Source organism: Bidens hawaiensis, unplaced genomic scaffold, assembly GCF_021521415.1.
Source record: "Bidens hawaiensis isolate Kalapana, Puna unplaced genomic scaffold, B.hawaiensis_p1.1 tig00024005_1, whole genome shotgun sequence".
NCBI lineage: Eukaryota > Viridiplantae > Streptophyta > Magnoliopsida > Asterales > Asteraceae > Bidens > Bidens hawaiensis.
The window spans coordinates 283,675-295,654 of record NW_027493780.1 but is presented as its reverse complement, the minus strand read 5'-3'; the positions used below and the strand labels follow the sequence as shown (position 1 = coordinate 295,654).

The 11,980-nt window shown below is 32.0% G+C and overlaps 2 protein-coding genes across 2 annotated transcripts; one reads left to right on the top strand and one right to left on the bottom strand.

Annotated features, from left to right (window-relative positions):
- Window positions 1–5,510: 5,510 nt before the first annotated feature.
- On the top strand, window positions 5,511–8,664 carry LOC143568551 (BTB/POZ domain-containing protein At5g48130-like). Its single transcript, XM_077054682.1, has 4 exons — window positions 5,511–5,722; window positions 5,820–5,889; window positions 6,105–7,214; window positions 7,913–8,664. The coding sequence occupies exons 1-4, from the start codon at window positions 5,625–5,627 to the stop codon at window positions 8,603–8,605; spliced, it is 1,971 nt and encodes a 656-aa protein (XP_076910797.1). The 5' UTR covers window positions 5,511–5,624; the 3' UTR covers window positions 8,606–8,664.
- A 1,717-nt stretch (window positions 8,665–10,381) lies between these two features.
- LOC143568556 (thymidine kinase-like) lies at window positions 10,382–11,980 on the bottom strand. The gene is made up of 3 exons (XM_077054685.1): window positions 11,839–11,980; window positions 11,565–11,686; window positions 10,382–10,595 (listed from the first exon to the last, which is right to left on the bottom strand). Exons 1-3 carry the CDS (start codon window positions 11,971–11,973, stop codon window positions 10,382–10,384), a joined length of 471 nt encoding a protein of 156 aa, XP_076910800.1. The 5' UTR covers window positions 11,974–11,980.

Below are 11,980 nucleotides of genomic sequence, written 5' to 3'. Positions count from 1 at the left end.
CGCAATAGTGTAAATTTACCCGGTTTCGTCCGAAAATTTTTATACGTAGCTTAAATTTAGCCGTTTTCGGCCGAAATTTTTTATACGTAGTGTAAAATTTAGTCTTTTTCGGCCGAAATGTTTTATACGTAGTGTAAAATTTAGCCATTTTCAGTCGAAATTTTTTATTCGTAGTGTAAATTTAGCCGTTTTCAGCCAAAATTTTTTATTCGTAGTTTAAATTTAGCCGTTTACGGCCGAAAATTTGAGCACGGCCCCCTTTCATTTGTGAAATTTTGTATACATTTTGAGTCCGCTTCCCCCCCCCCCCCCCCGGTGTCTTAGTCCAAGCTTCGCCACTGCACACACACACACACACTAGGCGGGTGCCCGCGCCATGCAGCGGGAAACGTACACGTCGGTAATCACGTAATAAGTTTATGGGTGTTCATTGTTCAGTTTGAAACCGTAAGATCGTTCAAACCAGTCTTTGGTTTGATTTCACAGTTATTTTTTTTCTTTAACTTTCGGCTGATTGTTTTCAATTTTTAAAGGCTATGCTTTGGTTTTCGACGACAATAAACCGTTACTACCGATTTGGCCTATGGTTTAATTTAAAACAATTATAACCAAACCGCAAACACCTTTATGTACATAAAATGTTATTTTTTTTAACTAAAACAAAAACTATGACAATATCATACTCAAATTATAAGATAAAAATATGCTCGTTTTTATGGTGTAATTTTTTAAAAAAAATATTAACATATGAAAAAGTTATTAACGTTTAAAAATCATTGGGGTAATTGGGTTAAAAGTGAAAATTAAAATGAGATATAGGTAAAAGATTAAGGCTCATTATTGTAAATATTCTTTAAATTTACAAATGATAATTATAGTTGAGGGGACAATATTGTAAGTATATTAAATGAAACCGCGAGTTTTAATGTTACAATTACTTTTTTGTTCTCATTCAAGTTTGTAAGATATGCAATATTGTTTGTAAATCCCTTAATGTAGACTATCTTAATTTGCCCTCCTGTTATACATTATATATAGTGTGTGTATATATATATAATTAACAGAATTTTGGTTATGAACCAATTTCAAAAAATACAATAATAGTTCTGAGGTACACCATGAAAATGATTTTTATAATTTTGAGGGAGCTTCTCAATTTTACCATAATTACAACACATAAAAGTAACACGTTAACCTAGTTTTGCTTCACTTGAGCATATTTTTGTATATGGCATGCTTCACACACTACATTTTAATCACCATTAAAAGGAAAAATCAATGCTGACACAAATGTTTCAAATTTTGTAAAAGTTAGAAGCATTGATAGGCCCGGAGGTAGCATGTCGAAAGTGTTCGCCGTTTTTTCTTAAATTTTAATAGTTGTGGGAAAAATAGTCAATTAGCCAAATCCTAAATCTTTTCATTATTTCCAAAGAAGTCATTGAAAATAAATTCGAAATCACATTTAAAATTCTAATTTTCATTTTTTTGACATTTTCAAGTCAAAACTTTGAACACGTAACAAATTTAATGATAAATCTACTTGTATTCTCAACCTTTTATTAATACCCATATTACCCTTTTTTGATCCGTAACAAATTTTGAGCCAAATGTAATTACCTTGTAACACATAATTTATTTACTAACTTTTGACCCGTAACAATTAAATTTAAGTCTCACAAAAAACCTGAAACAATCATTGATAAAAAAACCGAGAAATTGACTATGATAAACTTTATTATATATGAAAGTGAATGATATATATTATTACATTTTAACATATATATAGTTTAGTAAATTAACTGAAAAAATAAATGATAGATTTAAAGCATCTTTTTATAATTTATAAGAATATTTATTTTTATAAAAATGTATACTGTATATAAATAATAAAATAGAGTTTAAAGGAAATTGCATAATTTAATCATGTTTATAGATATAATATAATTGGAGTGTAAAAAGAAACTGAATAATTATTGATCTATGACATAAGTATTAGTTTGGAGGGAAAAAGTTATGAGGTTTAACCAGAAACTGACACATGTCCATAGTTATTTTACTTTATTAGAGTAGGTAGATTATATACAAGTCATCAAGTATGTAAACAATATTAAATCAAGAGTCATAAAAGCTACATAATCACTGTATTTATTGTTTTAACTGTGATATATAAGATGGTTATCTATCTCAGTGTATTTTTAAAATATATTTTTACTTAATATTATTGTTATATGGTTATTTATTGTTGTATAAATGTTGTAAAAGTAGATTTATAAGATCGAGTACTTTCTACAAGATATGTCGCTGATGGGAGTTTCTTTAACTGCGCAGTTACTAAGAATCGATCAAAGTTTGTCAACCTTAGCCAGAATCACATCTAGTCGGTGAGCTTGTGTCGATTTTGAATTAAAAAATAATACATAATTCCTATTCCTATAACATTAAAGAACAAATATCATTTTTTTAATTAATTATTAGCAATTTTTAGAACAATTTATTATTTAAAAATGCATTTCTCTTATTTATATTGATATTCATATATTTTGTTATAAATATTAGTAAACTATTGATATTTGACATATATATAACTAGTTTTAGAGCCGCGTCACACATGAGATAATTTAAATTATAAAATTATAAGTAAAACAAATAATTACATAGAGTATATAAAAAAAATTATTACATCTATGCTTATATCTATACAATATGTACATGAATTGATTTTATTTATATCACAAAATGATTTTTTTAAATAAACTTAATAAAAAAACTGCTCGTGCAAAAACGTACCCGAGAATGCTTCTTTATATTGAAAAATTTATTCTCGGTGTCATATATGTATAATTGAAAGAATTTTGGTTATGAACAAATTTCGGAAATAAGACTTCTCATGCAATAATAGTTCTTATCTCTCAGCCTAAATACAAAAGAAGCGTTACCATTATTGTTATATCTATCAATTTACCACTCATCAAAGGAAAGTATAACATTAAATTGTAACAATGGATATTCTTTAAGAACTATGTTTTTCTGAGCTACACCATGAAAAAGATTTTGATAAGTTTCAGAGGGCTTCTCGACTTTGTCATAATGACAACATAAAAAATAACATGTTAACCCATTCAATTTTGTGGATATTTTTTTTCATTTGAGCATAGTTTTGCATGATATGTCTTCCATACAACGTTCTGATCACCATTGAAGGAAAAATTAATGTTGACATAAATATTTCAAATTTGATAAAAGTTAAGCATTGGTAGGCATGGGGGTGGCATGTCGAAAGTGTTCGCCATCTTTTCTTAAATTTTAATAGTTGAGGGAAAAATAGTCAGTTTGCCAAATCCCGAACCTTTTGATTATTTCAAAAAATGTCCTTAAAAATAAATTTGAAATTCGAATCATGTTTAAAATTCTAGCATTCATACTTTTGACATTTTAAAGTCAACACTTTAAACCCATAATAAATTTGACGATAAATCTGTTTTGCATTCTCAAACTTTTAAAAATATTCAAAATTTTTATTTTTGACCTGTAACAAATTTTGACCCAAATGTAGTTAACTTGTACCAAGCAATCTATTTACCAACTTTTGACCCATAAAATAAATTTAAGTTCTACAAAAAAACCCGAAACAAATTTCATTTGAGAAACATGATTTGTTGTTGAGTTTTAGAATTCACCAAGTATTTTGAAATATATCGTAAAATAATATGTTAAATATTTATATTTGTAAAAATATATAGATATTATATAAATATAGTGTAAAGGGAAGATGAATAATTATTGATTTATTACATATATTAGGGTATATTAGTTTTGAAGAGAAAAAATTGTGAGAATTAACCAAAACATGACAAGTGTCCACATTTATTTTACTTTATTAGAATAGGTAGATATCTAAAAATTAATTTTAATTATATTTACTATGTCTGAGCACTCCGAGTACACCAACTCCTCAGTCAGCCACCTACAATCCGTCTGACGACTTTTGCAACTTTAGTTAAATTTTGTTGTAGATTATTAGAATCAAAGACACCATGTAATGAAATGAAATGCTATCATTTGAGACAAAATGTAGGATTGGGGGGGGGGGATGATAAATAATAATAATAATAATAATAATAATAATAGAATTATTGGGGATTGAGTAACATGGGAGAAAACAAAACAAAGAATAAATAATAAAAAAGAATGGAGGATATTAAGAGCCGTGCCGTCCTGGTTGTTAACTTATGCAACAAACCACACAATTAAAGACTTCACCTTCACGTCATATATACATTCTTTGACATTCCACTCTTTCATATTACTATTTTCCTATTTTTTAAGGTATGCATATACATTGCATATGTGTGTATACGTATACGCTTGTGTGGTTGTAGGAGAAAACGAATGGTTGCAAAAACCTATTTTTCGACTAGAACTTGTTTCATGCACCTTATCTAGCAAACATACACCCTCTTTTCTGTAAACTGAAAAGTAAACGATAATTACTGTGTAACTTTTTTTTTGTCTTTATCCCCTAGAGTGTATGAAAACTAAGACCCTTTTAGACTATATGTTTGATCAAATTTTTGGTCAAACAAAAAAAGTAAACATACAAGTAAATTTATAAATAAGAACAAAAAGACTAGTAATTATATATATTGTACATTGGAACCTAAAGTTTAATTACTATTCAATATAGATTATAATATATATAGCCAAACCATACCCATGAGGTCGATACTATAACTAGTTTAACTACTATACGTATGCTTTAGTAATTATTACTAAAAGCCATAACAAAATTCTTTGACATGTAAAATATTATTCGCAAATGATACTATAACTAGTTAACTACTATACGTATGCTTTAGTAATTATTACTAAAAGCCATAACAAAATTCTTTGACATGTAACATATTATTCGTAAAAATAAAAAGTATAAACAATAAGTTTCTATAACATATTTACATAAATCCACAACCGAAATTTGATGCTATGCAACCCATAACCGAACAGTCAGCTTTTCTTTTAGTGTCGAACAAATACTATTAAACCGATAACTTACCGTCTTCGTCAACCCTAATAATAGATTCACCAATTGAAACCTTTACACAACTTAGGGTTCCTTTTGTTTGCTTGATAATACAACTCATATAACTTAAAGTTGAAATTTTCACATGCACATAAAAATAAAACAAGTTGAAGTGGCTTGTAGGTGAATTAGGACACAATATATGTAGAGATTGTCAAAATGGTCACATGTAACATTTTCAAGGCTTTGATAACATTTTCAAACTTCCCATAATTCAAGAAACCATCTTTGAAACCTTCAAAAATTACCATTTCTTTTACTACATGCACTCGTGTGCATGCATCTTACTTTGACCATCAGCACATATGCTCCCACAAACTACACATATTGATCTATGACCCTCCATTTAATCATCCAATGGCTAAGATTAATCCAAAATCACCACATATTGTACTATTTTCCATTATTCATTATTATAACATAAGGAGATCCGGATCAAGCAACTATATCCATGAAAAGACTAAAAAATGATGGTTAAATTCTCAGTTTGTTTGTAAAGTTTGCAAGTTTGCAATATTCTTGTTCTTGTATAGTTTACTACCATATGGATGGTTCTACGCCAAAAGATAATATCTCATTGCTTTCAAGTCCTTTTTCTTCTCCAAATGTTAGTGCCCTCCTCAAGATCAAGATCATTTCATGGTAAAGTTTGAATCTTTAACGCGTTTATCGAATCTTTAGGTTATTCCAAACATACCCTTTTGATGTTTATCTTTCTTTTTCGTTATTTTCATCATAGGAGTCAAGAAACCGGCTTGCCAGCTTCGGTTTGTGTCCGTGTTGGTGATAGATTATTCAATCTTCACAAGGTTAGTTTGTTTCAAAATAACGAAAAGTCTAAAGCATTGATAATGCATCTTTAGGGAAAGTAAACGTACTAAACATGCGAATCAAGTAGTGTAATTACACTATGCTGTGATTACACTATATTGTATATATAATTACGCTACTTGATTCTTATAGTTAGCATGTTAATATAATTTGTGTTTGATCCAAGCCCTTTATCTGTTGATTGTTTATGCAGTATCCTTTATTTTCAAAAAGTGGATACTTTAACCGAGAATTAACCGACTCTAACGAAGTTGAACTGCCACAAGATTTCCCGGGAGGACCCGAGACATTTGAAATGATCTCACTTTTTGTATACGGGTCATCCACTTTAGTCGACCCGTTCAACGTTGCATCTTTAAGGTGTGCGGCCGAGTTTCTTGAAATGACCGAAGAATACAGCTCGGGGAACTTATGTGAACGGTTCGACATATACTTAAACCAAGTCGTGTTACAAAGCTGGGAGGACACACTTATTGTCCTCCAAAAATGCCAAACACTCGACCCACGGGCCGAGGACCTCTTAATCGTGAGCCGGTGCATTGAGTCTTTAGCCTTCATGGCTTGTATGGAGATTCTTGATCCCGAAAGAAGAAGAGACCAACCGGTTGTAACACTAGAAGCTTTAAGCACTAAAAGATGGAACCTTGAAATGGTTCAAGAAATCTTGACACAAGATGTTTGGATCAAAGATTTGATAGCTCTCCCATTCGGGTTTTTCAAACGGGTTATTGGGTCGTTGAGAAGACAAGGTATGAAAGAAAAGTATGTTAGCCCGGTTGTGTTATTTTACGCAAATTCGGTTCTTTTCGATCAAAATGGCACCAAAGATGATGTGCATAATCTACTTAAAGGGATTCTTGAGTTACTTCAAATAGGCGAAAAGGGTAGTAAAGTAATTCCAGTTGGATTTTACTTCAGTTTATTATCTAAATCACTAAAACATAAGTTGGATAAAGAGTATACTATAAAGTTACAAAATCAAATTTCTTGTGTGTTGCATTTGGCTCAAGTTGAAGACTTTTTACTACCAGAAAGTGAAACAAATGATGTGTCTAGTAGCATTGAAGTGACAACAATGGAAAGCATATTTTCTACTTATGTTGTGTATCACATGTGCCCGAACAACGCTAGTCCTTCGGCTTTTACTTCGGTTGTTGCAGAATTGTGGGACGCATATTTGACTCGTATAGCCGGTGATGCAAAAATATGCGTGAAAAGGTTCATGGAACTCATTGAAGTTATGCCAAAATTATGTAGGCAAAATCATGATCATCTTTATAAGGCATTGAATATGTTTCTACAAGTAAGTTCCTTTACTTCTTGCATCATAGTTTACAAATAATAATTTGCTAGTAAGTTTGACCATCTTGACTTTTTCGCTTAGAAATCGTGTTATTGACATAGTTATAGATTACCTTAAATTAGGGGTGTGCGTGGTGCAGTTCGGTGCGGTTTTTGACTAAAAATTGAACCAAAAACCAACCTTTCATTTTTTTCGGTTTCCGGTTTTTGGTTTTTGGGGTTGGTTCGGTTTTGGACGTGGTTTTTTCGGTTTTGCTAATCGAGCCAAAATTTTTTGGGCCAAAAAAAAAACTTGACCCTTGAATTGGGCATGATATTTTTTTTCTTTAAACTAACGATTAATAGGATATTGAATATTTGCACTTCAAATATTAAAAGCTAATAAAAAATACATTTAAAATCAAGATTCAAAGTACCAGTATTATGAGTTATTAACCATATGTAGAAACTAAATATATTTGTTATTAATCATGTGTTAAAACTAAACTAACAGTCATTGGTAGATTTTGTTTTAATGGTTTCGATTAAGATATTATGGTTATTCGGTTTTTTGGTTCTTAACAAAATACAAAACCAAACCAAAACCAATATCTCAGTCTTTGCTAAGTTCAAAACCGAACCGCTGGTTTCTAATTCGTTTTGATTTTTTCGGTTCGGTTTTTCCGGTTTTGAGCAAATATAAATATGAATGTTTTGCAGGTTCATACTGAGTTGTCACAAGATGAAAAAAGTATGGTATGCAAATACCTCAACTGTCAAAAACTATCAAATGAAGTTTGCATAGAAGCGGTTCAAAACGAACTAATGCCTTTACGGTTAATAGTACAAGCGCTTTTCGTTCAACAATTAAGCACACACAAAGCATTAAAGGAATGCTCGGATTCATTCAGATATGCACACTATGGAGACTTCTCGGGTAGCATCCCGAGCTCAAGATTCGCAAATTCAAGAAGCCAGAATCTTGCAGAAAGCCCATGCGTTGACGTAGCCGACACAAAAAACCAACCAGTCGGTTTCTTGCTACAAAAAGACTTAGAAAAACCCGAGCTTTGCAAGAAGGAATACGAGTCAACAAGCTTTAGAATTCAAACACTTGAACAACAGTTGATGGTTTTGAAAAGAAGCATTCAGTTGCAAAACGCGTCAAAGAAAAGAGAACAAGTTTCGAAGAAAGTGGACCCCACGAGGCCGTACGGGTTGGAAGGAAGAACAATGAGTAAGAAAAGAACCCCTCTTGGTCAAGTGACTAGTTGCATAGGAACTGTGAACTTGGCATCACAAAGGAGGTATGCTAGTAGGTTGCTGAATGTGTTTAGGAGGTTTAGTTTGTTTGGTAGAACGAAAGCGAAAAAGAAACCGAGTGTAACCGGTGTTTGGCCGAAATCAGTGTAAAATGTTTGCTTTACATGATTCATATGTATGTGTTACCTATCCACTTATCCTTGCATCATTTGTGGTATGTAGCATTTTAAGCATTAAAGGCTTAATCTAGCTTTCGCTGGTTTCCTTCTTTAACCCCTTAAAAATCACCTACCCGGCATAAGCATCGTCCCACTAGAGCTGGGCAAGTAAACCGGTTAACTGAACCGATCGAAAATTGAACCAAAACCGAACCGGTTTGAAACCAATTGTAGAAACCTGTTAGGTATTAGAAACCGGGTAGGACTAAAGTGTTAGGTATTATATAGTGGGTTAGGTTATAATATGAAGTATAATTTTTGTAGGAAGGATAAGAAGTAATCTTGTCCATTGATTTTGAGTATGAAGTGTTGAGATTAGTTTAGGGGGAAATCAGGTGTGAAAGAAGGGGGAGGGCATAAAAGGAATAACACATTTGTTGACTTTCTCTCTCCACATGCAAGACACATGCCAAATTCCCCCATTATTTTAAAACGTCCATAACTTATTTTTACTACGTTTTTATTGAAAAATAAATTCACCATAATTACGAGTGTCTTTTTATCTTTCATATGAGTACCATATTGTAATATAAAATTTAAAAAACATTAGTGAGTTTTTACAAATTGTGTTTTACCAAATTGTGTTATACAATAGTATTTTTCAGTGTGTGTTTTTTTATTGTGTTTTTTCCATTGTATTTTTTACATTGTGCCATACAATTGTGTTTTTTATTGTGTTTTTTTCCATTGTGTTTTTTACATTGTGTTTTTCATAGTGTTTTCCATTGTGTTTTTCCGGACTTTTCCGACGAGGTGGTGGCGGTGGGTGACGGCTGTGGTGGCGGTGGGCGATGGAGTGGTGATGGTTGTAGAGAGTAAATATGTAATTGGGTTTTATGTAAGTGGGTTTTTGAAATTAATGTAAGTGGGTTTTGATATTTAAGTGTTAGACTAAAATACCCTCCTTCCTAACCTTCTTAGGAAAATCAAACTTATTATTTGAAAATCAAACTAAAGTGTTAAGTATTATATAGTAGAACTAAAGTGTAAATGTTGAATAGTTTGGGGTTTTAATTGTAATATGTTGATATACATAATCTGGAGACGTGAATAAGAATAGCTGCTAATGATTTGAGAGTTTTATCTCCTTCTGTGATTCTTCTTCTTCTCTGTCTTTAGCTCGTTTATCCGTTTCGATATGTAACAAAACCGGTTTGGACTGATTGAAATTTCTTCACCAAAAACCGGTTAACCGAACCAGAACCAGGCAAAACCCGAATCAAGAGCCGAAACCGATTGTAACTTGATCAAGAAACCGGTTTAAACCCAAAATAAAACATATCATAAACCGGTTTTGACTTTTGTTGACCAAATCAAACCGATTTCAACCTAAACAGGTTTTGAGTTTTAAACCGATTTATGCACCTCTAGTCCCACTGTTTAACAGGTATTTGGTGAATCCCATGAATTAATAAAGTACTTAAAAATCAGCTAAACAACATAAATTATGTTTTACATGGTCCCACTAGTTAGCAGGTTACTGATAGGTCCTACAAGTTATCCTTTAAACCATGGGATGAAACGAAACACGCGGTTCAACATTAATAAGATTCAAATTTCAAACACAAAACATCCCTTTAACTTCTTTTATTTACATAACACAATAGTAATACTAATACACTGCATCAAACCCATGAAGATCAAACACTGCAAATAACAAGTAAAAAAACCAAATAGCAAACAGTGAGTGTTAACACTTCTGATGTAATTAAGCGGCGGTTTTCTTCACCACATGCCCGTTAACATAATGTTGACGACAAACAGGCATGTACATATCCGCCCCACCAATAAGTTCGGTTTTCGTCTCGCTTGTCTTCCTAAACGTAAAATGGGCCCGTTTGCCACATAACTCACACCGGGCGGTTAATTTAGTTATTGTATCAGCAAGTGGTATTATATCAAGCACAGGACCAAAGTTCCTTCTGTCAAACAAAACCAATTTAGATAACAATCAACTAGGCGTGCAAACGAGCCGAGCCAGGGCTCGAGCTCGGCTCATTTAACTTACACGGAGCTCGAGCTCAGCTCGTTTCGTTCTCTATTTTCAAAGCTCGAGCTCGGCTTGTGAGTAGATTTTCAAGCTCGAGCTCGGCTTGGGCTCGGATCGTTTACTATTTATCAGTATTTTTTATATAAATATAATTATTTTTATATATTTTTCTATGATAATTTTATGTATAAAATAATATATATTATTAATTATTTTTATTTATTTTTTACATAACATTATATATATTAATTAATAATTATTAAATATATAATTTTTAGAATTATATAAATGACATGCTCGTTTAGGCTCGCGAGCGGCCTCGAGTTCGATAAGAGAAGCTTGGGCTCAGGCTCGTTTATTAAATGAGATTATTTTTAGGCTCGAGCCCGGGCTCGATTAAGCTCGGATCGTTCGAGCCTTTTAACGAGCCGATCTCGTGTAGCTCGCGCGCAGCTCGGCTCATTTGCGCCCCAATAATAAACGCATGACACGAACATTTAATCTAACCTAAGCAATTAATGAGGAAAAATATCGGATATCGGTTAAGACGGGGAGATATCAATGGGATATCGGTAATTTTAATATCATGTAAAATTCATATATATAGCAATTTAACACTAAGAATTCAGTATACTCTCATACCATTAAACCTTTTGCAACTTGCAAACACTAACAGCCGTAGCAAGTAGGAACTGATTAATAATTAAAACACTAATATTGAACACTAAAAAAATGATAATTAAGATTTAAAACACTGATATCGGGAATATCGATGACATATGTCAATCAAATATTGGTCAATATCGTCGATATTATCGGTACCGATATTCTGACCAATATAATCAAGAGACCGATAACTGATACATCACCGATATCGACTGCATAGAATCTCACAACTCACCTTAAGTAATCACCATCAAGACCAGCAACAATTACAGTTTTGCCATCATGGTCAGCAGCTTTACAACAAAAGTCATAAAGATCATCAAAGAATTGTGCTTCATCAATCCCAATTACATCAATCTATTAAACACAAAAAAAAGTTTAAAATAATAATAAATAAATAAACAAATAAAAATCATATTTACACAATTTAAAAGATAGGAATTTAATAAAGATTCTTGTTAAGTATAAAATTTAACTACTTGATACACACGAAACCATAAAGTTTGCACCTTTTCATATGCTTCTTCTCCAAGATTCTGCTTAAAAGACATCAGATCAGACAGTGCCCAACATGGATGCTTTGTTCCATCATGGGTCACAACCGAGTCGATTGCGTATCGGGTATCTTTGCTTGATTTTATCATGGCTATG

What these genes read in the sequence shown, in the direction of transcription:
- LOC143568551 (XM_077054682.1), top strand. Translation starts at nt 5,625, where the DNA reads ATGGATGGTTCTACGCCAAAAGATAATATCTCATTGCTTTCAAGTCCT. An exon ending in GATTATTCAATCTTCACAAG is followed by an intron (nt 5,890 to 6,104) that starts GTTAGTTTGTTT and finishes TTGTTTATGCAG; the next exon opens with TATCCTTTATTTTCAAAAAG. An exon ending in CATTGAATATGTTTCTACAA is followed by an intron (nt 7,215 to 7,912) that starts GTAAGTTCCTTT and finishes AATGTTTTGCAG; the next exon opens with GTTCATACTGAGTTGTCACA.
- LOC143568556 (XM_077054685.1), bottom strand. Translation starts at nt 11,973, where the DNA reads ATGATAAAATCAAGCAAAGATACCCGATACGCAATCGACTCGGTTGTG. An exon ending in GAGAAGAAGCATATGAAAAG is followed by an intron (nt 11,687 to 11,838) that starts GTGCAAACTTTA and finishes TGTGTTTAATAG; the next exon opens with ATTGATGTAATTGGGATTGA. An exon ending in CTTGATGGTGATTACTTAAG is followed by an intron (nt 10,596 to 11,564) that starts GTGAGTTGTGAG and finishes TTTGTTTGACAG; the next exon opens with AAGGAACTTTGGTCCTGTGC.